Below are 25857 nucleotides of genomic sequence, written 5' to 3' on the forward strand. Positions count from 1 at the left end.
GTCTTAAATGCCCGATGGTGAGCCACAAGAGGACACTGGTTTTTCTCAGGCAGCTACTGTTTACAGAGTCTCCCCTTTGGGGGGAATGAGAGAAGTGCCCCGCCCAGCGCTCCCCGCAGCTGCAGGTGCACCTCCTGGGAATATGTAGGGAAGGTCTCCGGGTCCCTCTTCATGTCTCTATCTGCCGCTCATCGCGGTGCCTTGGGTGGGAGAAGCTGCCGGTTTGCAGGGAGTCGGTGGGAGCAAGAAGGAACCCACGAGGGCGCCATAGGTCCCCCCCTCCTGTCACCCTGATCCTCGCCTTCCGGCTGTGAGGGCTCTCAGGGAGCACCCAGGGAGCACCCAGGAAGCCTGGCCGAGCCAGGGCCGCGGAGCAGCCCGGGTGGTGCAGCAGGCAGGGGGCGCGCTGCTGGAGGGGGTGGCTCCCACGGGACCCCCAAGTGCAAAAGTGCCAAGTCATGGAGACCTGTGCACGGCCCGCCTCGGAGCCACCGCCCTCCTCCTGGAAGGGAGACACCTGCACACGTCGGGTGGGGGTGGGGGGCTCTCCAGGACGCTGGGGCCTCAGAGCTCCTGCCCCTGCGGGCTGGGGAGCCACACCCCATAATTAGCAAACAGACCCAGTGCATCCCCATCACACACGAAGTGCAATGTTCCCTGGAAAACTGTCAAGAAACTTTCCCTTTTATTTCTGCCCAGGAATCGCACACGGTAATTCCACAAACACGCATAAAGGAGATGAGACTATATTTTTTAGGGTAGTCTTTTTCTTTCACACCTCCTAGGCTTGCGTCCCCCTCGATATCAGCACCCCGTGACCAGCCCTGTGCTTTTCTCAACGCTTATGTAACACAGGATGTCCATGTAAATGGGCATGACTCACGGGGAGTCGCTATTGCTTCAAAAAAAAAAAGGGGGGGGTTCTGATCAAACACACATTTCCGCATCTTCCGTTGCCACTCAGTGGTTTGTGGACACATCCCTCCATGGCAGCTGGGACCTCGGGACCCCATTCTGTCCATTCCTGTGGCTGGTTGATAGTCATTTTCATAATGCTTACTTAATATGCATGTGGCCACAATGTTCCCTGTGGATGGGAAACCACTTTGCTTCCAGGTTGCGGGCACTGGTGTTTTCGTTTCTTTGTAATAGATGCCCAGGAATATTTGCATTTTTCTTTTTCTTTTTTTTTTTTAATTTTTTTTTCAACATTTATTTATTTTTGGGACAGAGAGAGACAGAGCATGAACGGGGGAGGGGCAGAGAGAGAGGGAGACACAGAATCGGAAACAGGCTCCAGGCTCCGAGCCATCAGCCCAGAGCCCGACGCGGGGCTCGAACTCCCGGAGCACGAGATCGTGACCTGGCTGAAGTCGGACGCTTAACCGACTGCGCCACCCAGGCGCCCCACATTTTTCAAGTCCATAGGTGTTGCCAGATGGCCTCTCACAAAGGCAGCCCCATTCCGGGCCAGCAAAGCTGTCAGAGCGGGTCAGCCTGATGGGTGCAAAGTGCTTTCTCTGTGCTCCCCGGGTCCGTGTTTCCTGCCTGTAGGTGAGCTGGGGCGGTTCCCACACATGCACTGGCAATCCGTGCTCACGCCCTGGGTCCTGCCCTCCCTTGGCCCATTTCTTCTGCCCTGTTTTGTGTTTTCCCTGTCAGGGTTTAAGCGCTCTGTGTATCATAGCCATCTGAGTTACCAGTATTTCCCTCAATCTGTCATTTGTCTGTGGACTGTAGTCAGGGTACCTTTTGCTATCCAAAAGTTTTTATATAGCCAACTAGAACATTTCCGTGTTAGCCTGGGTGAGGAGGCTCCTCTCCAATCCTAGGTTGTTCATCTAACTCCCTAGATGTTCTTGTAAGAGCTTGATTATCTTATTATCTCCTCCGAGCCCATCAAGGATTTATTCTACATTTGAAGATGGAAACCCACGTTTATTTTCTTTCAGCTGGAGAGCCTTGTGTGCCGTCACCATTTAACAAAAACACCACCAGCGGTAACAACAGCACTTACGGAGTCCTTAGCAGATGCCCTTTCCATGTATTAGCCCATTAATCCTCCCAGCCACCTAAGAAGTAGGAACTATTATAAGGTCCCACAGCTAGTAAGTGACAGATCTAGGTGTCACCCAGGGCATCTGACTTCAGTGCCCCGCCCCCACCAAGGTTCATACCCTTCTTTTTTTTTTTTTTTTCTAATGTTTTATTTATTTTTGAGAGAGAGCAAGCAGGGAAGCTGCAGAGAGGGAGGGGACAGAGTGTTCGAGAGGGCGGGCATCGAACTCACAAACTGTGAGATCATGACCCGAGCTGAAGTCTGACGCTCAACCGCTCAACCGACTGAGCCACCCAGGCACCCCAAGGGGTTTATACCTTTCTGCACCATCCACTTCCTCCAGGTTTTCAAACCTGTTGCCATCGTGTTGAATATGTTTCCTTAAAATTCTTTTACTCTCTCCTGAATCTGTGCTTATGTCTCAGATTATTTCTCATGCTTAACCTTGTACATTTCTATTTCATTTTTCCTTCACCAAGGAAAGTGCAAGTCATGGTGAGCTTGGCTTTTTCTGTGCATTGGGGCTTGCAAAAACCGATTAACACACGCTTATTCTCCCTAATAGAAACATGAATGTCAGTACAGATCTGCTGTTCTAATTCATTAATTTGTCTTTGTGTCTTTACCAATTCCAACTTCCTGATTTCTTTTGGTACTTAGACTGAGCAAGTAGGTCCTTATTTTTGTCTTCCTGTTTTAAGACTAAAGACATTTAAGTTTGATTTTCCACTGAATGTGGTTTTGCTGTGTCCCAGAGGTTTGGGAATGAAGCATCCTTATTTCCAATGCTTTCCAGTAGTTTTTAATTCAATTTCCTTCTTGATGTCCTCTTTAAGTATTATCTAGAAGTGTGTTTCCTCATATCAAAGTAGTTAATAGTGTAGTCATCACCTCTTTATTATTTACTGATCTGATTTCACCAGATTAGGATAAAAATGTGGCCTTTTTCTTGGCTTTTCTGCACTGGTTCAGGTTTTCTTTGTGGTCAAATAGATCATTTCTGCAGCAGTTACAGGGACACACGAATAGGAAGTATGTTTTCTCTTCATAGAGGTAAGAATCCTCACCTATTAAATCAGATTTATTGACCACTCCTGCATATCATTCCTTTTTTATTTACTGAGCCTAATTCTGAGAGATGTGTATTGAAATCTCTCACTGTAAACGCACTGCTGTTCAAGGACTGGTACTTATGCTGGTACTTTTGCTTTATGTGTTTAAACACGTGTTGCTTAGTTCCTATGGGTTTGTGACACTTTGGTCTTTATAACTTTTGCTTTTCATCTTCATAGGTCTTCACCTTAATGTCCACCTTATCTGATGTTAATATTACTGGTCCGGGCTTACTTTTATTTGTGCCTCTCTGCACCTCATTATTTCCAGCCTTTCTTTATCCTGCTGTTTTGCGTGCATTTCTTGTAAATAACGTCTAGCTAGGGTTTGTTTTAGGTACCATTCTGACGTAGTGTAATGACTAAAATCCTTGATATTATTCTTTCCACTTCCTTTACGTTTACTATTTACATTGTTCTCTCAAATGGTTACTATTCTTTCCCTTTCTCCTTGTTAACTTATAAGCTTCCCACAGCACCGACGGTCCCGTTCCTTCTTCCCTGCTCTCCTAACAGATGCATATTTTTCTACAATTATTTGAAAGCAAAATTCCAACTGTTCTCCCCTCTAAGCCGCTCTGTCCCTCTCCTGTCCCGAGACAGAATCTCTAGATCCTTTCCCTTCCTACCCCCTCTCCCTGGACCCCCAGGCCTTGGTTGTGACATTTAGGTTGATCTTACTTTCTGCCTCCCCAACATCTGTACCCTTTGGAGAGTTTTGTACTTTTAATTTTAGACTAGTGTTTGGACCAAGTGAGACAGGAATACAAAATGGTTTTTTGAATTTGTTTTCAATCAGTGCCTCCGACTGTGCTCTGTCAGATCTTTATTATACATCCCTTCAAACATTCCAAGCAGCTCCCTTCGCTTCCTGGTTAATTTCCGGTAGCAGAAGCTCAGTCCAGACTAATTTAACACTTTGATCCCCGTGAATACTCTCCCTCCTGGCTCAGGTCTGGCCCCGAGGAAGGAGTGGGGGTCTCGCTCTCCCTCCCAACCCATGTCTCCTGAGTCCCTTTGCCCCTGGGAGCTGGGGCTGGCCAGGGAAAAATGGACTCGGAGCGAAGTCTTTCTACTCAGCTGGTGTTCCTGACGCCCTCCCTCCGTGGGCAGATAATCCACACTGACTCGCGAGAGCCCCTGCAGCACTTGCCCACTGCATCGTTCCCAGGAAAGGGAGAGATTTTTCCTGCCGCCTCATAGCTCCTGCCCCTCCCCACCCTCCACATCGCTTCCCACAGGGGTCCCCTCACCCAGCTAGCAGCTCCCCTGGCACCCGCAAGATGGTTAACGCGGCAAGCAGTTAGCTCAGAGGAAACACACACGTGTTCACCGTGCCGCCACCCCACCTTTGCCCTGACTTCGCTCTGGTCCTTTTTTTCTCGCTCAGCCAGCTCGGATGACACAGAGGGGAGCTCAGCAAGTCTCCTGCATGAGGATATGTCCCAAGGGGCGAGGATTTGCCGGCCCCCTTCTTTCCAGGCACCCCGGTCTCTATCAGTGACTCTCTTGAAGCCCCGCTTGGTTGGCCTGGGGACGCGGGGATGGTGGGGAGGAAGGAAAAAGGCCACAGTCCCTTCCCTTTAGGCTCACGACTCCCCGACTCTTACAGATGCTCCAATTTCCAGTTTTCTGTATTACGTGGCAGAGAGATGCTGGAGGAGACATTGGAGCCAGTTCTGCCCCCTCACCCCGGCTGTGAGGTCTCCGTGGGGACACAGGGTCAGAACCCATGGGAATGGGACACTGCAGCCCTGGGGTCTTTGGTGGGGCTTGGAGGGCTGGTGAGTCCCACAGATGACTCCCACGCTGGAGCTCACACCATTTCCACCTGTACCGGGGAGGACAGGCAGCTGCTCTCAGGACCACGAGACACCTACCCAGCGCGCGGTCCTCGTCGAACCATCTGCATGATGCACAAACAATGGAGTGTTCTCAAGCCTTAAAAAGGAAGGAAATCTGACACACGCGTGGATATGCACGGACAACGCGGATGAACCTTGAGCACATTATGCTGGGTGAGATCAGCCAGCTGCGGGACACATACTATGATTCCGCTTCCATGAGGGACCTACGGTGGTCAGATTCACGGAGACAAGAGGTAGCATGGTGTTGCCGGGGGCAGGGGTGGAAGGGGGAGAGTGTTCAATGGGGACAGTTTCCATTTGGGAAGATAGAAGGGGTGTTGTGGGTAGATGCTGGGTTGGCAACATAACAATGTGAATGCACTTAATACTGCTGAAGTGTATGCTTAAAAATGGTGAGGGTGAGGGCCCCTGGGTGGCTCAGTCGGTTAAGCATCCAACTCTTGATTTCAGCTCAGGTCATGATCTCATGGTTCGTGAGTTCGAGCCCCACATCGGGGTTCACGTTGGTGGTGTGGAACCTGCCTGGGATTCTCGTTCTCCCTCTCTCTCTCTGCCCCTCCGCTGCTCTCTCTTTCTCTCCAAAAATAAGATAAAATAAAATGTTTTTTAACGGTGAAGATGGCAACCTTTGTGTCATGTATATTTAACCGCAATAAAACAAAATGTTTTTAAACCCATTCATATGGACCCAGTCATGCAACAAACCACCCACACCATTTAGTGAGCTCCCCCTGGGTGCCAGGTGCAGGAGCCATAGTGGTAAAAAATAAATAATAAGAGGCAGAGAGGGCCCTTGCTGTCACAGAGCTCCCACCCAGCAGGGAAGGCAGACAGAAGTGGCTGGGGTGACAAGGGCGGAGGCTCCGGGGGCTGAATGGACAACCAGAGCCACATGGCCAGTGAGCCCAATCACAGAAAACCCAAGACGGAGAGATGTGCCTAGGTCAGATGAAGTGGTCCCAGCACACATCCGGTGCAAACCAGCCCCAGCCTTGCGTGGCTAATGCTGCACTTGCCCAAAGGCGTGTGTGGAGGATGATAAAGCCAAATCAGGACAGTGAAGACATCTTGGGGGGGGGGGAGGGGGAGGGGGAGAAGCATAGATAAAGGGCACAGCTGGCTTTCAATGTATTTAACTTCTTTAAAATTTTTTCTTTTCCTACATTTTTTTTTAACGTTTATTCATTTTGGAGAGAGACAGAGACAGAGACAGAGAGACAGAGCACGAGCAGGGGAGGGGCAAAGAGAGAGAGAGGGAGAGGGAGAGAGAGAATCTTAAGCAGGCTCCCCACCCAGGGCAGAGCCCAGCCCAGGGCTCGATCTCAAGACCGCAAGATCACCACCTGAGCCAGAATCAAGAGTCGGACGTTCAACCGACTGAGCCACGCAGGTGGCTTACGTTTCATTTGCAAAATTAAGACCGGTTTTTAGAGCCATTTTAGACACAGCAAAATTGAAGGGAAGGTACAGAAGTTTCCCATTTACTCCCAACCCCCACCCACGCATAGCCTCCCCAACTGGGTGAGGCTCCCCAACTCAGTGTCCCCCAGCAGCGTGGGACATTTGCTACAACTGATGAGCCTACATGGGCACATCACCATCACCCAAGGCCCATAGTTTATATTACGGCTCACTCTTGGTGTTGTACATTCTACGAGTTTGGACAAATTACGACAGGGATTCACTACTGTCGTATCATACAGAGTATTTTCACTGCCGAAAAGAGGACAAACGTAGGGGAGCCTGGGTGACTTGGTTAAGCATGTGACTTCAGCTTAGGTCATGATCTCACAGTCCGTGGGTTCAAGCCCCGCGTTGGGCTCTGTGCTGACAGCTTGGAGCCTGGAGCCTGCTTTGGACTCTCTGTCTCCCTCTCTGTCTGCCCCTCCCCCACTCGTTCTCTCCCTCTCTCTCTCTCTCCCTCCCCCCCTCTCTCTCTCCCTCTCTTTCTCAAAAATAAATAAACATTAAAAATTTTTTTTTTTTAAAAAGGGTAGATGTTCAGGGGCACTTGGGTGGCTCAGTCGGTTGAGCATCTGACTTCAGCTCAGGTCATGATCCCACGGTTCGTGAGTTCGAGCCCCACGTCAGGCTCTGTGCTGACAACTCAGAGCCTGGAGCCTGCTTCGGATTCTGTGTCTCCCCCTTTCTCTGCCCCTTCCCCACTCATACTTGGTGTCTCTCTCTCTCCAAAAAAAAATTAAAAAAAAATTTTTAGAGGGTAGATGTTCATCATGTATTTATATAGAAGAGAAGCAAATCTTAAAATTGTACATTTTCTGTCATCCCATTTTTGTTAAAGATTTTGGGTACAGGCAGGAAAAATAATCTAGGCAGGACAAACTGAGATGTTAACGTAATCTCTGGGTTTATGGGAGGTTTGTTCTCTCTTCTGCTTATTTGTATTTTAAGAGGTTTTTGCAATGAACACAAAGTACTTATAAAATAAAAAGGGGGAGGGGGGTCTTCCTCTGTTCCCTGGGTTCCCTCTGTCCGTTCCTAGGACGTTGAGAGAGAGAAGTGGCCAAGAGCAGAAGGGGGCTGTGCACGTCCATCAAGGTAGCAAGCACTTCCTAGCCTCCCACCGTGGGCCAGGACCTTGGGGATAAACCCGGTTCTCAACAAGCTCCCACAGTAGAGGCAGGAACTGGGGGCCCCAGTCAAGAATCCGAGGCAATCTGGAGAGGAGTCACTGGGGGAGGGCAAGGTGAGGGGCCCGGGGCAGCGCTGGGGATGGCAGGAGGGACTCTGTCGGGCAGGAGGTGAGAAGCCTAGCCTCGGTGTGGAGTGGGGTGTCAGGGAAGGGGCTCCGGACAGTGAGGGCATCTCAAGGGACAAAGCTGGGGGCAGGGCACTACAGGCCACATCTTTTCAGGGAGCCCAGAGCGGTTTGGTGAGCTCTGCAGGGCCGGGAGCAATAGGGAGCCATAGAATGTTTAGAAGGACACGTGTTGACCAGGCTGTGCTGCAAAGTACAACCCAAGGCAAACCACCCTCATCCAGGCAGTGGGGGTGGGGGGAGATATAGGGACCAGCTTCAGGCCTGCATCAGGGACCCCGTTCCTCCCTCTCCACCTACCTCTCTCTGTTCTGCTTGTCTACACACTCCCCTCGTTCTCTCCTCCTGAAAACCGGAGGAGGAGGAAGAGGAGGGAAGGAAGAGAGAACATATCCACCAGTCTCCATCACGGCCAGTATCCACGCCCCTGGCCTGGCCTCTCTACCACCTTGCACCTGTGCCACACCTGCCCAGCCCCCTGCCCCCCATCTGCCAAGACCCCTCCCCGGGACCTTCTGGAAGGCACAGCTCCGCTCCTCCCTGGCTGAACTGGAAATCCGGTTTGCCCCTAAGGACAAGGAATGTGGCCTCTGGGGCCCTCCCCGGGGGCAGTTTTTCCTCCTGAGTCCCTGACCTCAGGCTCCAGGAGTGGGCAGGGCTCCTCTGGACCCCTCATGGGGGGTTCCAGACCACATCAGTCTTCTCTCCCTCACAAATCCACTCCCCCGCTCCTGTGCAGTCCCATTTCCAAAACCCTGGGCCACTGCATGGGGATCTGGCTCCGTCCCCCTCACTGTGGCCACTTACCGCTCAGCCCCAGGGCCTCTCTGTTCTTGGATCTCACTGCACTGGCCTCCCTTCCGCTCCAATTTTGCCTCCCACTATCACGTGCCTCCTTCAGACTTTTACTTATTTACTTTTACTGTGAAAACTAGGACAATAGGAAAAGGTAGGTTTTGTTCTCACAACTGACGGTGCCTGTCTGGGACCAGCTCAGGCAAACAAACACCCTAGTTCTCCAGGTACACGCACCCCCGGCGGGGCGGTGGGGGGGGGGGGGGGGGGGGGGTGGTTGCAACCGGTAAATACGCCGGACGTAAAATTTACCATCTTAACCATTTCAAGGGTACATTCTGTGGCTCTGTTGTGCTACTGTCACCTCCCTCCATCTCCAGAACTCTTCGTCCCGCAGATCTGACACTCCGTCCCCGTTCAGCACTAACTCCCTACCCCCCTGCCAGCCCCTGGCAACTGCCATCCTACCTTCTGTTTCTGTGAATTGGACAACTCCAGGTGCCTCGTGTAAGTGGAATGATGGAGTATCTGTCCCTTCGTGATTGGGTGATTCCAGCCAGCATGTTGTGCTCAAGGTTTATCCATGTCTTAGCAGGTGTCAGTTTCCTTCCCCTTTAAGATTGAACACACTCCAATGTCCCACTGTATCCATTCATCCATCGCTGGACGCGTGGGGCATTTCTATGCTTTAGCCACTGTGATTAATGCTGCCGCGAACACCGGCATAGAAATCATCTTCTCGTGTCTCTGCTTTTAATTCGTTGGGGTGCATACCCAGAAGTGGAATTCCTGGACCGTCCAGCGAGTCTATGTTTCATTTTTTGAGCAGCTGCCATATTGTTTTTCACAGTGGCTGTACCAGCGCACGTTGCCACTGGCAGGGCGCGAGTGGTCCGGGATCCCACATTCCCACCACGTTTGTTCCAGCAGATGGGAGACCACCCAGCAGGTGGTCCACACAGTGGACCGGGGCAGGGGGTGGGGGGCGGGCGGTCTCATGCTGTGCTGCTGAAAACCCACTCTTCCTCTCTCCCCACCGATCTGTGGGGCTAGTTCTTTCCAGGGCGAGTTCCACCACATTCCCGTGCCCTCTGATCTTGCCTAACTATCCAAGTCCAGCCGGTCAGGAAAATGTCAGGCCGGAGCGATCCTCACGTCCTCTTCGTTGTTTGTGGTCGATGGTCATTCTGAGCTGGGCACCCCCACTGCCCCTCAACCACAGATGCCCTGGGGGGAAACGGGTCACTTCTCAGCTGTCCCACCTCGCTCGTCCCCTTTCTCCTCCATGTCTTGGTGACCTCCGGCCTCACCAGGGTTGAGGAGTGAAGATGGGGAAGCGGTCAGGGAAAGCTTTCTTGTCTGCACTGTCGGAGGGAGGGTTCCTCTGGCTGTGGCAGATGTCGAAAACTTTCTCTTTCAAGTGGTAGATTTTGGAGAGCCTTCCTGTATTCTATCTACCCCAGGGTCTGCTGTGCTGGCTTCGCCCGACACAGGAGACTCCATCTGTCCAGTGACTAGCTGTACTCTTGCCCCTGGTCTGAGCCTGTGATGGAAAACCTCCAGTTTTTCCACCAGGGTCCCCTTCACATCAACCCACGCAGGCCCCCAGCTCTTCCTATCAGGCCCCCGGCCGACACAGCTCCTTCGAGACACTCCCGCACATCCTTGGGCCCTACAAAGTGTTTGACAGCTGATGGCCAGTTATGAACTCTTGGCCATGTGACTTTTCAGGTATCAGACACCCTTCTAGAATGTTCCCCCGGCTTCAGGAGGTATTTATAAAAGTTCTCCCACAGGTCGTGCTGAAGGGACTGCTGAGCAGCCCTTGGCCCTCTATCTTTGGGGGACGCTCCAAGCACAGTGTTGGCCTGGGTATCCCAAAAAGCAGAGTCGGAGATAAAGGCTCATCGTGCATCCAGGCACTTCGCTGGGGTGTGTGGTTCCAGAGGAGCCTGAGTGAGACAGGGAAGGAAGAGAGTCAGTGCAAGGATGTGCTGCTGAGTATGGGACCCCTAGACCCTGGCTGCTGGCTTCTGCAGGACCATCTGAGGACCAGCCTTTATGGAATGTATCGGGACCAGTCTGGCTGGTCTCACGAGAGAGCAGTAGCACAGTGAGGTTGGCATTGGCCCCTGCTGCTGGTAGGTTTCACATTAGCAAATATAGCCTTCGAGGCCCGTGGATGGCCTCCAACTCTGTCACCGTGGCCTACTTGTTGTGGGCCATGAACAGGCTGGTAGACCTTCCCAGGACAAGACATCCGGTCTACCTGGTTTGCCTAGTGCCCCCTCTGGTGGCCATTGGTATGAAATACAACACTGTGTGCCCACTTCCCAGGTCATCCACTCATCCACATGCCTGGTCCCCAGATCTCAACTCCAGTTTCTCAATCTTGCTTCTTCTTGTCCCTGACCACTCAGCAAAGCCATTCACCACCACCCACATGTTCACATATACCCTTAGCTCAGACCCCTCTTCTCCAGCCTTTCAAAGATGACCAGGCATGTGGCTTAAGTCTCTGTCCACCCCGCAAACAGGGTCTTGCACGGGATAGAGCTCCACCAGTGCGACAGAACCACACAAGATCTTAAAGGAGGAGCAAAGTGGGGGCCTCCGGGGTCTTCCTCTCTGACACCAGCAGCGGGCTGTCACAAGATCAAACTCCCAGAGCAGCAGTGGATGCAGGATTAAGGCAATGCAATGATGTCCTTCCTATACCAGTTCTGCATGACCTGATTTCTGATTTTGTTCCCGGTTCTGCAGGCCTTCCCCAAATTCTTTTCCCAGTCACTTTTTTTTTTTCCAAATTCCTTTTTGCTTAAATCAGCCAGAGTCGTTTCTGCTTGTGGTAGCTTACAAAAATGGCCACAGGAATTCTTCCCATAGCCGTGTTCACGCAGTTTTGCGATATGTCATTGCAAAGTCTATTTCTCCGCCCTTGAATCTGGACTTGACCAATGCGACATTAACAAATATGGTTCAGGGGCGCCTGGGTGGCTCATTCAGTTAAGCATCCGACTTCGGCTCAGGTCATGATCTCACGGTTTGTGAGTTCGAGCCCCACATCAGGCTCTGTGCTGACAGCTCAGAGCCTGGAGCCTGCTTCGGATTCTGTGTCTCCCTCTCTCTGTCCCTCCCCACTTGTGCTCTGTCTCTCAAAAATAAATAAATGTAAAACAATTTTTTTTTAAATAAACAACAACAACAACAAAAAAACCCCAAATATGGCTCAGTAGGGGCTTGAAGAGTGCAAGAACCCTGTGGCTTGGTCTCTCATGTCCATGGGATACTGTGACATAAACGGGGCTGAGCTAGCCTTCCAGATGATGACCGACAGGTGGCCAAATCATCCTTGCTACCCCAGCTAAAGATCAAGCAAACCTACAAACACAAGTGAGGCCATCCTGAACCACAGAGCAACAGCCATGCTGAACCAGATCAGAAGACCTACCCAACTGGACTGAAGAATTTTGATAAGTCATACATATTCATTGTTTTAAGCCATTAAGTTTTAGGGTGATTTGTGACACAGCAAAAACTAACGCACACACTATTTCTAGTGAAGGAGAACCCTACCTGACACACGCCTACGTCGTATTCGTCTCTACATCATGTTGATTTCAATTCTCATTTGAATAAGTTTCAGTTGGTGTCCCTGTATCCATTGGTGCCCCCTCTGATCTTTTTCCAACCTGCCAATTTAATCAGCCACACCCTCTACTTAAAACCCTTTATAGGCTGTAAGACGACCCACCTCAACATACCGCCCCCCTTCATTTTCCACACATGCTCTGACCTGCGGTCACACAGTGATGGTGCCTGTGAGCCTACGTTCCATCATGGGATGGAGTCCCCTCCTTGCTCACATGTGCACAGACGTGCATAAAACAGTATGCACACATAAGCAGACTCATCAGGCTCTCTTTGCGTTTGGGGACGGGGTGCAAGGGAGGAAGCCTGCCTGAGATAGGTCCTGACTCAGGCACTTACTGCCTGGGAGAAATCAGCAAGTTGAGTAGCGTCTCTGTACTGCAGTTTGATCACGGTGCCGGCTCTGAGGTTGACATCAGTTCGCGTACGTAAGATTCTTACGACTGTGGCTGGCACATGGAATGCATATAGATCGGCCAGCAGCACCATTATCATTCTCCACAAATACTCGCTGGGTGTCTGCTCTTGGCCAGGCACTGTCCTAGGGACACAATTAGCAAGACAGGAAGATTCCTGGCTTTCGAAAGCTGACATTTTTGAGAGGTGAGTAGAAGAATAAACAAGTAAGAATATAATAATTTCAGGGGTGCCTGGGTGGCTCAGTCGATTAAGCATCTGACTCTTGGTTTATGCTTAGGTCATGATCTCTTGTGGAATCCAGCCCCATATCTGGCTCTGTGTCAACAGCATGGAATCTGCTTGGGTTTCTCTCTCTCCCTCTCATAATAGTTCCTTGAAATGTATCTGTCAGCTTCTGACATAGGAAATATCTCACAGCAGAGGGAACTCCTTCCCTAAACCCTCCCTGCCTTGCGTCAGACCCTTGTTCCCCAAATTCTAGGCCTTTACCCCTAAATCCAATGATAGAACGATTTGGGCCTTTGTCTTCTATATCCTGGTTGGCTGGGGGCCTGGTCTCTCGTACCTACAAAGGCCCATCCGGGGCTGATCTCACACACGAGCCTCCACTGCCTGGCGGAGATAGAGGTGAGGGGCAGAAGTCAGAGGGAGGGGGGGGCACCTGTGTGGCTGTCGGTTGAGCATCCGACTTCGGCTCAGGTCAGGATCTCACGGTCTGTGAGTTGGAGCCCCGCGTCGGGCTCTGTGCTGACAGCTCGGAGCCTGGAGCCTGCTTCGGATTCTCTGTCTCCCTCACTGTTTTTTTTGTCTCTCTCAAAAATAAATACACATGCAAAAAAAAAAATTTTTTTTTTAAAAAAAAAAGAAGTCAGAGGGAGAAGTAAGGGCAGCCCCCCACCCCCACAACCCAGGACTCTCTGTCTCTCTTTTGGGGCCAGAACCAGGAAGAGATTGAGAGACTCTTTGGGGCAAGAGTTTCCTGGTGGGGGGAGGGGTGAATATGCTGAGGACTCACCTCACTGCCTCACCCTTGGCAAGGTGTTACCTTACTGTCCACTCTACCAGGACTCCCTTGTCTCTCTCCCTCTCTCTCTCTCTCTCTCTCTCTCTCTCTCTCTCTAGGTGAAGTGGGGAACCCAGACCCATCCCAGGGCCCCCGTGGGCACCCAGGAAGCCTCATTCCTGTGCGTGGGCACCCTCTGTCTGCTGGGGTCGGGACACATGGTGGAGGTGGGGGGAACCTCAGCCTGGGCTGAGGGAAGGAGACAGCCATGGAAGCCCTCATGGGGGACCGGTGGGAGAGGGGGAATCTGACTCTGTCACAAGTTCCTTCTCCAAGGCCAGAGAAGGCCTGAGGTGGCCCTGCTGACCTGTGGGCCACGGAGATCCATAGACTCACGATTTCATAGGGAATTATTTGTTTTAATTTACATGCACACATTTATTTCTCATTTTAAATACATCAAGAAAATAGAGCTGAAACCTTTCAGGATCAGCCCTGCAACAAGACACTGGGGCTTGGTTTTGTGAAGTCGGCGTGCCCATGCTCCATGCTGAGAGCCGAGGCCCACGGAGAGGCTCCCTGGCATGGGTCCGGGAATGGATGCTAACTTTAGCATTTAGAACAACTCCAGGCAGCTGTTTCTAGGAACAGGACCTCCAGCCCCGCCCAAGAGAGCATAGCATTGCGTATTTTTAGTATTAAAAGCAAAACTACCACCATTTATTAAATGTGCGCTAAGTGCCATTGCGCAAAGGGCACCTTCCCCACAAAACGTGTTTTAGCAGGTTTCTTTTTTTTAATCTTTTTTTGGTAAGGTTTCATTTTTTGAGAGACAGCGTGATCAGGGGAGGAGCAGAGAGAGAGGGAGACACAGAATCCGAAGCAGGCTCCAGGCTCTGAGCCATCAGCACAGAGCCTGACGCGGGGCTCGACCTCACGAACTGTGAGATCATGACCTGGGCTGAAGTTGGATGCTTAACTGACTGAGCACCCAGGCGCCCCAAAGGTCTTACATTTTTAAATGGATAGAAAAAGTTAAAAAAAAAAAAAAAAAAAGGAGTAGGACTTGACACTCGAAAATTGCATATAAAGTTTTTACTGGAACATAGCCATGTTCACCCGTGCGCGGTCTATGGCTGCTTTTCGGCGTCCAATGGCAGGGGGCCGCTAGCTGCAAGAGACTGCTTAGCCCCCGAAGCCAGAAATACCCTCTAGTCCTGTACAGAAAGTGTGTGAACAGCTGGTATCTCGGGCCGCCCTGTCCCAGATTTCCTCAGTTAGCATGTGACGGAGGAATGTATGATGTTTCTATGACCACGTGAAAGGAAACGGTGGTCTTTACAATAAGCTGCTTATGTAACAAGCATCCTGTCTCCCCGACATACACCGGTTTTCCTATCCTTTCTGAACCGACATGACTTGGTCAGCTGCCGGCTTGTTAGTGAGCTAACGTCGATGTGCGCTCCGATCGGCTTGCCTAAGCGCTGTGGTTTTTTGTTTTGTTTTTTTAAGTTTATTTATATATTTTGAGAGAGAGAGAGAGAGTCAGGAGGGGCAGCGAGAGAGGAGAGAGAGAATCCCAAGCAGGCTCTGTGCTGCCAGCACAGAGCCCAACGGGGTGGGGGTGGGGGGAGGCTTGAACTAACCAACTGTGAGATCATGACCTGAGCTGAAAGCAAGAGTTGGATGCTTAACCGACCGAGCCACCCAGGAGCCCCTGTCTAAGCAATGTTGTTCCGGTACATTCTCAGTGGAAAGAAGAGCTCGGGTCTCCAAAAAAAAAAAAAAAAAAAAAAAACAAACCAGATGTGAGAAAGAGAGTACAGCACACAAGTGGTGGAGGGCAGGACAGAAGTGAGTCCTGCCCCGTGTCCCAGTGGTCAGTGGGGAAGATACAGCCAGGCCCTCGGGCCTCGGCCCTGGCTCTAATCCTGCTGTGACTGCCACTGATCCCACCACCTGGTGTTTATTCAGGGCTCACCATGTGTCAGGAAGGGGTGTGAGCACTGCATGTATGATTTTGTTTAATCCTCACGGTAAGCTTGAGAGGCAAGCTCTATTACCATCTCTGCCTCACAGGCGAGGGAAGTGAGGCCCGTGTCACAGTCAGGGCACATGGGAAGGAGACACAGAAACACGCGTCGGGGGGAGAGGACCCTAAGGCCTCTTGGATCCATTTCCCTCTCCTGAGCTGGGTGACTCAGAACATCTGTTGGGAGCCTTGGCCTGCTCGGCCTGCGGCTCATCTATTCTGCTGCTCCCGTCAGGCCTCTGACTGGGGACGGTGGGGGGCGGGGGGGGGGGGGCATCAGGAGCAAAGGGAATTTCCTGATTTTCTACTAGCCTTTCCCTCACCGTCACCTCCCTTCATCTGTTGTATTTATGGCAAATACTTTCCCTAGTTGTGATTTGCCTCTTGGAGTTTTCCTAGACTTAAAGAGCCTTGTTTAAAAAACGACACAGGGCTGGGACGCCTGGGTGGCTCACTGGGTTAAGCGTCCGACTCTTGATTTCAGATCAGGGCGGATTTCACGGTTGGTGAGTTCAAGCCCAGTGTCTGGCTCTGTGCTGACAGTGTGAAGCCTGCTTGAGGTTCTCTCGCTGCCCCTCCCTCCCTCCCTCCCTCCCTATCAAAAATAAACTTTAAAAAAAAATGACACAGGGCTGTTTTGTCTTCATAGTAAAGGGGATTAAGAAGAAAAACCTCATGCTCAAAATATTCTGGGTTTCCACTAGAAACTGTGTCTACTTTCCGCTCTCGGTTTAAGGCATGCCATACCAGCTCGGCTGCCCACACCTTCTGCTCCTTATGCGGGTTCCTAAAGGAACCATCGCCGGGCGTATTGCTAGAGGGTGCAATCCATTTACCCGTCATCTTTACAGAAACCCGCTAGCTGGAACTGAAAAACAGCCTGTCTTCCTCCCCAGCCTCTCCTTGCGGGGAGGGGAGTGAGGGGAGCCCTGCCCCAGCGGCACAGGACCCTCATCACCGAGATGGGGAGGGCAGGACAGGAAGGTGAGAAAATGGGTTGGGGCCTTGGCGGTTTGAGACAAACAAGAGAAAACCCTGGGGGCTACGCTCCTCCTGGTGGAGGGGCTGGCGTAGTGTGAACTCCACGCTGGACGGGGCCCAGGTGAGGGCGTGGGGCCGCTTGGCCGCAGTGGGGGCAGACCAAGGAGTTCCTGGGGAAAGGGTTTCTGCCTCCATCAACAAAAGAATTGGTCCCAGGACTCGGCTGTGTGCGTGTCGGGGTGGGGGTGGGGTCCCCTGGACAAACCCGGATTGAGGCTTCTCCCACCTGGTGCTGCACCTGCGGTTCGAGCTCACTGGCACAGGTAAGACCAAACAGGGAAACTGCAAAGTGGGTCAATCAAATGCTCAAGTTTATTGATACGTCATAGAACGCCCTTTCACTGGGAGGTTCAAGGGTGGTTTCTGAAACCCACTGTTGTCGGGCTCCAGCCCCAGGCCCAAGAGGGGCTGCACAGAGCTGTTGACTCCACCTGTTCTCGAAATCTGCTGCCTTCTGCTAGGCAGAAGATGGGTCCAAATGGCACAGAACTCTACTTTTTCCCCCTCTTCCTGGACATCACCAGAGAGGTGTTACAAGGACGTGCGGGTAAGCAGGTTTGGGGCGCTAAGCACATCACAGGGGGAGGAGGGCTCCCCCACACCCAGGCTCCCCAGCCCAGCAGTCCAAACCCCTGCTTCCACCACTACCTGGCCTCAGGGCTTTTCTCTCGGAGCGGGGGTTACTCTCCAAGCCTGTTTCTCCATCGGTAAAATGAGGCAAGTAAGGGTTGATATGCCGATCAAATAAATGTTAGCTCGATACAAACACTTCACCGTAACTGCCAGATTGACCTAAAAGGGTAAAAAAAGGATGTCTGAACGCAGCTTGCCGGGCGGGCCAGCCAGGGAAGGAGGCAAGTCCTTTCAGAAGCTGTCCGGCTTGGGGCGCCTGGGTGGCGCAGTCGGTTAAGCGTCCGACTTCAGCCAGGTCACGATCTCGCGGTTCATGAGTTCGAGTCCCGCGTCAGGCTCTGGGCTGATGGCTCGGAGCCTGGAGCCTGTTTCCGATTCTGTGTCTCCGTCTCTCTCTGTCCCAAAAATAAATAAAAATGTTGAAAAAAAAAAAAAAAAAAAAAAGCTGCCCGGCAAGAGCAAACGTGGTTCCAGGGAGCCCTAAATCCAGGCCTTGCCCTAAACAAACACAGGCTGTTCTCCACCCCTCCCCAAAACAACACAGCGGGGAGCCGTGGACCGCCACCAGTCCAACAGCGAGCTTCGCTGAGGATACGCACGTCCCCGGAACGGCTCGAACTTCGTGCTCACTAACCTGTTTCACCCGCACCCCACTCCCTGAGCTCTGCGCCCTTGCCCTCTGGACACACAGCTCTGCACGGGGCAGCTGGAGTCTGGGACCCAGGGGACCACCACGCTGAGGAGGCAGAGTGAAGCTTTCAGCAAACAAGTGCTCGGCTGGCCTCTCCTAGTGATGGAAGCAAACTCTGGGAAGGTCAGGACTGTCTCGGAGGAGGGCACGCAGCGTGGGGAGGTCCACGACCGTGCGCCAGGCAGCCTCGCCCAGGAGAGGCCCACCGCCTGTCTCCCGAGTGCAGACGTCGAAGGAGCCGCTGTGCCAAGGGAAGGAGCAGGTGCGGGGCTCCAGGAAGCAGCCTCCTCGGCTCAGATCCACTCCCAGGAGGCACCCTGGGAACACACTGAACGACAAAATCCACATGGCCCGTTGAAAACTGGGCTGAGACCTTCCGTGAAAAGGGGGAGCCCATAGGTGAGTTCCGCTTGCAGGGGGCAGACATGTGCCCCCAGGGCCCTGGTCTGTGCGGCCTCCGCGGGATCAGTGTGCCTGCAGCGGCGGGGACAGCAGGCTCCTGGCCCCCGTTCCTGTCTCTACCACAGTCTGGTCCCTGAATTCACACTGACCCTTCCTGTTTGGCTCTGCCCCCCTCCGCAAAAGCAGAGAGTTTCGGGGCCGATTGTCAGTTTCCCGGAGAGCGAGGCTTTTCTAGGTGGATCGGGTCTGAGGCGGTTCCCTCTGACTCTGGTAAGGAAAACGCCGTCTTGACCCTCTCCCACAGGCAGTCCTCTCACAAGGGCTTGGATAAACAAGGAAGAGACGCGAGCAGGTCCCGAGAGCTTCCGTGGCTGAAGATTCACGGGTCCGGGCCCCAGAGGTGAACCGTCTCAGGGCCGCGTGGAGATGGGCACAGATGCTTCGAAGACACACCTCTCGGTGGAGGGAGAACATCACGCTCCCCGAGCAGTAGCTCCTCGCTGTCGCGGACACCAGCAGGCAACCCTCCTGGAGCCACACACCGCGCTTTATCTCAGAAAGGATTTAAGACGGTCTGTAGAGACTCCACGCGTGGGAGGTCGTCCTGCAATCACTTCTGTCACCTCAACGGCTTCCTAGATACCTGAGTCAATGGCTTCCTGTCCACTATGGCCCCGCTCAGCTTCTCCCTTGTGGCCCTGTGGAGACTGAGGAGGACCCGGCCCTGACAGGAAGCTCCTCTCCGGGACTCCGGCAGAAACAAGACCATTGCTGCCTCGACTGTTCCTCTGGGCAGGGATAAGGGCGCGTGGACTGTGGGAACCGTTAGGTCCAGGACAGGGTGCCGTTATAAAGGCAAACTCTTACAGCGGGAAGAGCTGGTTAGCAAATTCACCGAGCAGGCCTCTGTTTACATGCGTGTGCTCGGTAACTTCCCACGTTATGCCTTCAATACGGGTGTCAACCCATGGATGTGTAGACTGGCCCATTTCTACCGTATGAAACAGATGATACGGAATTAAAAAGTACTCGTGGAAACATAAAGCATTTATTATTGCTATAATCAAGGCAAGATCTCTGAAAACAATCGGCCTTGAAAATGGAAGTAGAATCAGAACCGTTATTCATGAGTTTACAGTTTGTTCTTTGCTGTTCAGACTTCACGGTTTCACACACAGCATCTATCACAAGACGGACCTTCATTATACAAGAGGAGGAAGAATGAACTTGGAAGTCACAAAGCATGGCTTAACTACCTCACTAGTTACCTGACTTCAGACACATCACTTACTTGCTGAGAACCTGTTTCATCCTGTTTAAAGAAGAAAATAAAAAAATAAAATAAAATAAAGGACAGGGCGGAGGGGCCAGAAGGAACCCAGCCCCTTGGAGGATCTACCGAGAGAACGCGGCTGATAACTACGAGAAGGTGAATGAAATTGCTCGGTATGCTTGAAGGAGTTATACAAACTAGAGTGTCCCTAATACCAGTGCTTGTCACCCCCGCAGGGAGGCGCAGGAGTCCTCATCGCGTAGTCTACATGCCTGGCAGCCTGCGCTGACAGTCACCGAGCATCATCGGAAATCTTGGGGCAGGACAAAGGATATTAGTGACCAAGCCTCCAAACTCACTGAGGAAGGAGCTGGCTTGGCAAGCCACGTAATACGGACCCAGCTTTGCCCTAGAAACACTTTGTCACTTTTATTTTACCTCAGTATACATCTGTACAGGCAATAATAAAAAGGCTATTACACAACAATTCAGTGAGTTTTACCTAGTTTCAAGAATAATGCATATGCAGTTACAAATGGGAGGTAGAAACACTGTATTAAAGACCTAAAAATACAAACATCATATAAATAAATGTTCAAATTAAGTGCTGGAATTTCATACAGATAAATAAGGTAAAAATTACATTACTTCGTCAAAGTAAAAGAAAAACCATGTTTTTGTTTGTCTTTATCAGTACGCTAAAATTAGATTAATGCCAAAGAGCTTCTGTGCAATTTGTCAGAGTTCAGATTATATTATCTAAAAGGATAAAGATATAAGGATTAAAAGTGGAGAATGTTTATTCAAGTATTCAAGCAGGTGAGTAAAAGAAATCAAACAACACACAACGTAGGAACGGTTTCTGGAAGGATGTTAACTGCCCGCATTCTCCACGTCTAGCTATCTGGTGACTAGTTATCTGGTGAACTGTCAGGATTAACGTGAAAAATACACATTAGGCTGGAGAGAGAGCTGCCCATTTTCCTAAGAGAAAACAAACCTCATTCTTCACTAACTTCATGTAGAAAACTCCACATCACTAACAAGCCTTTAGGTCGCCAACTTTGTTGTGGCCCGGCTAAAATTCTTGAGAGTCTCCCGACTGATACTCTTTCTAATACTGCCCAAATAAACCTAGCCTTTAGTAAACGTAGAGATCACAGGCGTCAATGCACATTCTGCATGCACGGTAAAAAATAAAACCAAAGGCAAACAACCAGCAACTCAAAAATACCACTGAGAAAATCTGTTACGTGTGGATGAACAGGTTAAAAAAATGCAACGGTCCACATGAACACAAGTTTTTACCGTTTAAAAGTCCACTAGACATTACATGTGAATTCTGGAAAGGGTGTGTGTATAGAATATAATCAAGTAAAATATTTTAAACAAGTCCATTGTGCCTCAGTTAGTTTTAAATTGCAAAATCCAATGCACAGTTGTTTTAATAAATTAGTGCAATATGAAAGATTTTGGAAGAGTAACATGTGTCCACATTAGATCAGATGGAAGATTTCACAATTTCTTCCAAGAGCCTTCTTTCAGCTGGTTCTTACGCTATTTCCTCCTGAGCTGTTTAAGGATGCGTGCTCAGATTTAGACAAACCTACCCCAGATATCAAACTGCCTGGATGAGATGTAGATTTTTTTTTTCTTTTTACTTTTATACCTCAGTAAATACATGGAATTTCACACACTGCTCCGATGAACGAGTAAAGAGCCACTCATTTTGTTCCCCTCTTGATCGTCTTTAAGAATAACTGCACTGATAGTTCTATTTCTAAGGTACGTTTATTTACCAGGTTCGAACTGAGAGCCAAGTGGAATACTCTTGCTGCTGCTTCTACAAAGAAAAGGGGAAGGGGTGTCGTCTCCGATAAGGCAGATTTCCTACAAGCATGTAGTTTTGGATTGTTCTTCCTTTGTGAAGTCACTGCTTGCTCTTTGGTAGTCACCAGGTGAGAAACTACGGTTTCCTGGAGATGGGGAACCAGAACCCGAGCTGTCATCCCAAACTTCTGTCCTCAATTCCACCACTGGTCCAGGGGCCGGACCGGCTGCCGCTCACAGGGTGGCGGTGCTACAGCAGAGTGCTGACAATCTTCTTTCAATACTAGTTTTATCTAGAAATAAAGTAAGTTCAGAGCAAAAGTCATTTCTGTTTTCAAAACCAAGGGCAGAACAAATGGAAAAACAAAAACAAAAACAAAAACAAAACCACTTTCCACCTACATCCTTGTCTCTGTTCTATCTTTGCCCCAAAGTGAACCATTCTGAAGATTTTTTCTTCTTTCTGCCTGATAATTGTTTAGATATAATGTCTAGCTCAGTGATGCACAGGAGCAAAATGTAGGTTAGCAAGTCAAATAAAGAAAATTTAGGTTTTAATAGCTAGCTTGCTCACAACTGCACATAATTTTAGAATTGCAGTCCCCTTGAGGCTCTTCAAAATGTGGTGTGACCACATATGCTCCCAAGCCCCTCCTCAAACACCAGGGCTTATACTCCACAAATGGTATCATCATCCTGGTACTCTCTAAATCTCCACTCTGTTGTCTATACCCGATCTGGGGTACGTAGGATCTTCATAAAGTTCTTTTTTTTTTTCCCACAATTTTTGAGAGGAGAGAGAGCACTAGTGGGGGAGGGGCAGAGAGAGGGGGGGAGAGAGAGGATCCGAAGCAGGCTCTGTGCTGAAGCCCACAGGGCTTAAAATAGTTGCATGTATTATTATTTAACAAAAACAGAGTTCTCTACATACACAAACACACATCTTCCAACACGGTAATGTGGTATAAAAATCAAAAGCCATCAGTCATTACATTATAAGCATGATCTCCGTTCCTCAAACAACTCTCTCATCTTTTAGAAGCAGCAGCAGACCGCAGTAAGAATCAATGACTTGCCCAAAGTTGGAAAGCCAAGATTCAAACCCAGGCAGTACGACTCCAAACTCCAAGCTCTTCCTGCTGCACCCGTAGGAGGCAACTCAGCTGCAATCAATAACACCACTTTCCAAGTCAACTTACATTTATGTACGTTTTCAATATCTGCAGGGTCCTGGAGAATCTTCGTTAGGCCTTCCAAAAGAAGGGCTGCCTTATGATAGCGATAAACAATATCTTCTGTCTGCTGAAACATCTCATCCAGGGCTGCAGACTGAACCTGAAGCCAAGTCAGCAAGAGCAAGGAGATTCTCAACTTTTCCACGAAAATACACATCCATCTGGGCAATGCAGCTTTAAATGATATCTAACACATTTTGACGAGATGATATAATCTACCAAACTACAAAACTTACTCATAAGACTCATCAGATGAGCAGTATAAAGGAGCTTCTCGATGAAAGTTACTTTGCCTTCAAACATAATCCCGTACTCAGAGAGATTCATGACTCAACATTTATACTTCTAAACTGGCTCTTCTATGGCTACACTAAAAAGTTTATTTTAAACATATACTCTCACACTAGGGCAACCTGACATTTCATTAAGGTAGATTTTGTTATAATAAGATAATTAAATGGTGGTAAAAGTAATTTATAGTTTCCTTTAGCCAAAGAACTTTCTGGCGTAGTCACCCATTCATTCAGGGGTGTTTACAAGTGCCAAGCACTGCACATACCACGAAGGAGAACTCACAGTCTGGAGGGACACACAGGCCTGAAAACATGGCTTGCTAATTCCACGAGACTCGTGGTTGTGTAAGAGGAAGCCCCAAGATGGGATGGAACACATACTGGGCACATCTAACCACCCCGTGGCACACGGGTATCAGGGAAAGCCTCCAGGAAGTGGTGTGTCGGCTGAGTCAGAAAGGAGTAGAGGTGATGAGAAAGGTGGGCAGGGGCTTTCCAGAAAGAGGAGACTGTAGTATTATGCACAGGTCATGACTATTTGAGAAGTCTTCTCAATGGTATTCTGATTTCCTTGTTAAAAAGTAGACGACAGGCCCAAAATGGCACCACTTAGGCCAAGTCAGTAAGCCAGGACATAATACCTCACCTGACTGCAGTTCCAATACCCCAGGTATGTAACCTCAAACCAGTCAACCTGGCATTTCCTGGTCAGCACTAGGAAATTTACTGATTGACCCCTTCCTTCCCCACTTCAGTTTCCCTTAGAAGGGCAACTTTGCCTAAACAACGCATTCCTTGCTAATGAATTCCTTTCCTCTTTTTTACTACCCCCTTCTCCCTTCAAACACCTTTGTTTTATTTAGCTCAGTAAAGCTCTCCTCTACTTGCTAGATGAAATGCTGCCTGATGCATGAATCATTTCACAAAAGCCAATTAGATCTTCAATTTTACTTGGTTGAATTTTGTTCTTTAACATTCTCTTCAGTCATTAAAAGCCGGGACTGCCAGTAACCCAGTATCCTGATGTGTACTTGCCGATATGATCTGTTTCTTTCAAAAAATACTTGAAAGCCACTTACAATAAAACAAATAAAATGGGTACAGAAAATCCATTCTGAAAAGGATGAAGAAATGACTAAACATGGTGCTAATATCACGAAGTTTGCTGTGCAGCCAGGGCAAAAGGAGGGACTTATTCATGTTACACTGCTCTTGTTATCAGAAAAGGAAGAACAGCCAAACTCCTCAGGAGAGGACATTTTTCTTGGCCCCAAGTTTTAAAAATAATTTATCATATGAAGTCTCAAACCAGTATAGAGTGATACAATGCCTATTATTCATATCAATAGTTTAGAGCAAAATAATGTATGTTATGCTTATCAACAGTTTATACTCCAAAGTCATTTTCATTTAACTTTTGATAATGGCTTGCAGAATAAGGCCAAGGGTAACATAACCGTACAATTCAAACTAGACATATTCTGGGGGGAGGAGGTAGATTTATTATGTTAATGTGGCAAAAATAAGATTGCTCAATAATTTTTTCCCCCACTAAACTACTCAACAGTCTCTAATTTCATCACTACTTCAGAGCAACTTTTCCCCCATGAGATAGAAACAAATTATTTCCAATAGTAGACCCAAATAATTGGAAAAGCAGATTTTACTTTGTGTCGAATGCTTCAGTAAGGTCAGTAAGTGGAATCTGGGCACGTGGACTTTTGTGGACTGGTAAACAGAGTGGTATTTTTCCTCATGTTTTATTATGCCAGAATTTCTTAGACAGTACAAAATGCAGAAACAGATCCAGCCAAAGCATTTAGATGCAAAGTATAAGAAGATTAGATCATGCCTAAGGTTAGCAAGTTTTAGGAGGTACAATAACACTTCACCGAATGCGGTAACCAACGCTATTTAATGTGTCACCTGTGCTCGTGAAGTCCAAGTCCTCCTTTAGTAAGAGGCTATCACCGTGTTTGGGACTTGGGAGCAGTCAAGGGCACAAACTCTTTTTAAAACGATAAGGTCAAGCAGGTATTCAACTCAAAAGATACTCTTAAATAATGTTAAACCATAGAAAGGGTTACCATTTCTACAGCACAATTATAGATGAGTTTCTCTGCAGTCACGCTGCTGATTTCATCAATAAATCTCTGTTTGTCAGAGAAGAAGCGAGTCAGCTCTTCCGTAAGTTTCTTGCACATGGTGATGCAGAATTTGTATCGTTCATTCAAATTCTTGACAACTGAAAAGAAGTTGAGATGAGAATTTTATTTTTCCTCCACAAGTCACAATGACATGCACCTTTCCTGCTGATTTAAGGAAAGTGACATTAAATGATCATTGAAAAAAATGACCGGGGTTGGGGTGGGTGGCTCGGTCGATTAAGTGTCCAACTTCGACCCCGGTCATGATCCCACAGTTCATGCATTTGAACCCCACGTCGGGCTCTGTGCTGACAGTGCAGACCCTGGAGCCTGCTTCAGATTCCGTGTTTTCCACCTCCTCTCTGCCCCTCCCCCCACTCTCAAAAATAAACATTAAAAAAAAAAAAAAAAGACCAGAAATCAGATTCTTTCATGTGTTCTCTTCCACTTCACTTCCAACTGTTCCCTGTATGAATTAAATGGCAAAAACAAAAAACAGAAAAATCAGAATCTTTGCCCAGTTAAGAATATTTAAATGTTTTTTGAAAATTATTATCTATTTATTTTGAGAGAGAGAGAGAGAGAGGGAGGGG

General features: G+C 49.3%; 1 protein-coding gene and 1 long non-coding RNA gene across 5 annotated transcripts in view; both read right to left on the minus strand.

Moving 5' to 3' along the window:
* Positions 1-8714: 8714 nt before the first annotated feature.
* On the minus strand, positions 8715-12862 carry LOC121015837 (uncharacterized). The gene is made up of 2 exons (XR_005783990.1): positions 12604-12862; positions 8715-10565 (listed from the first exon to the last, which is right to left on the minus strand). It is a non-coding gene; the product is annotated as an uncharacterized LOC121015837 (long non-coding RNA).
* Positions 12863-19512: 6650 nt separating this feature from the next.
* Positions 19513-25857, minus strand: part of ULK2 (unc-51 like autophagy activating kinase 2) — an 89417-nt gene continuing 83072 nt past the window's right edge. For all 4 annotated transcript variants that reach the window (XM_040453083.1, XM_040453081.1, XM_040453084.1 and 1 more), the window contains 3 exons: positions 25205-25362; positions 22789-22924; positions 19513-21882 (listed from right to left, as the gene is read on the minus strand). In XM_040453083.1, coding sequence (XP_040309017.1) covers positions 21824-21882; positions 22789-22924; positions 25205-25362 — 353 coding nt within the window. In that variant the 3' untranslated portion in view covers positions 19513-21823. The remainder of the gene's footprint in view (positions 21883-22788; positions 22925-25204; positions 25363-25857) is intronic.

Source organism: Herpailurus yagouaroundi, unplaced genomic scaffold (assembly GCF_014898765.1).
Source record: "Herpailurus yagouaroundi ecotype Mexico unplaced genomic scaffold, PumYag 208, whole genome shotgun sequence".
Classification (NCBI taxonomy): Eukaryota; Metazoa; Chordata; class Mammalia; order Carnivora; family Felidae; genus Herpailurus; species Herpailurus yagouaroundi.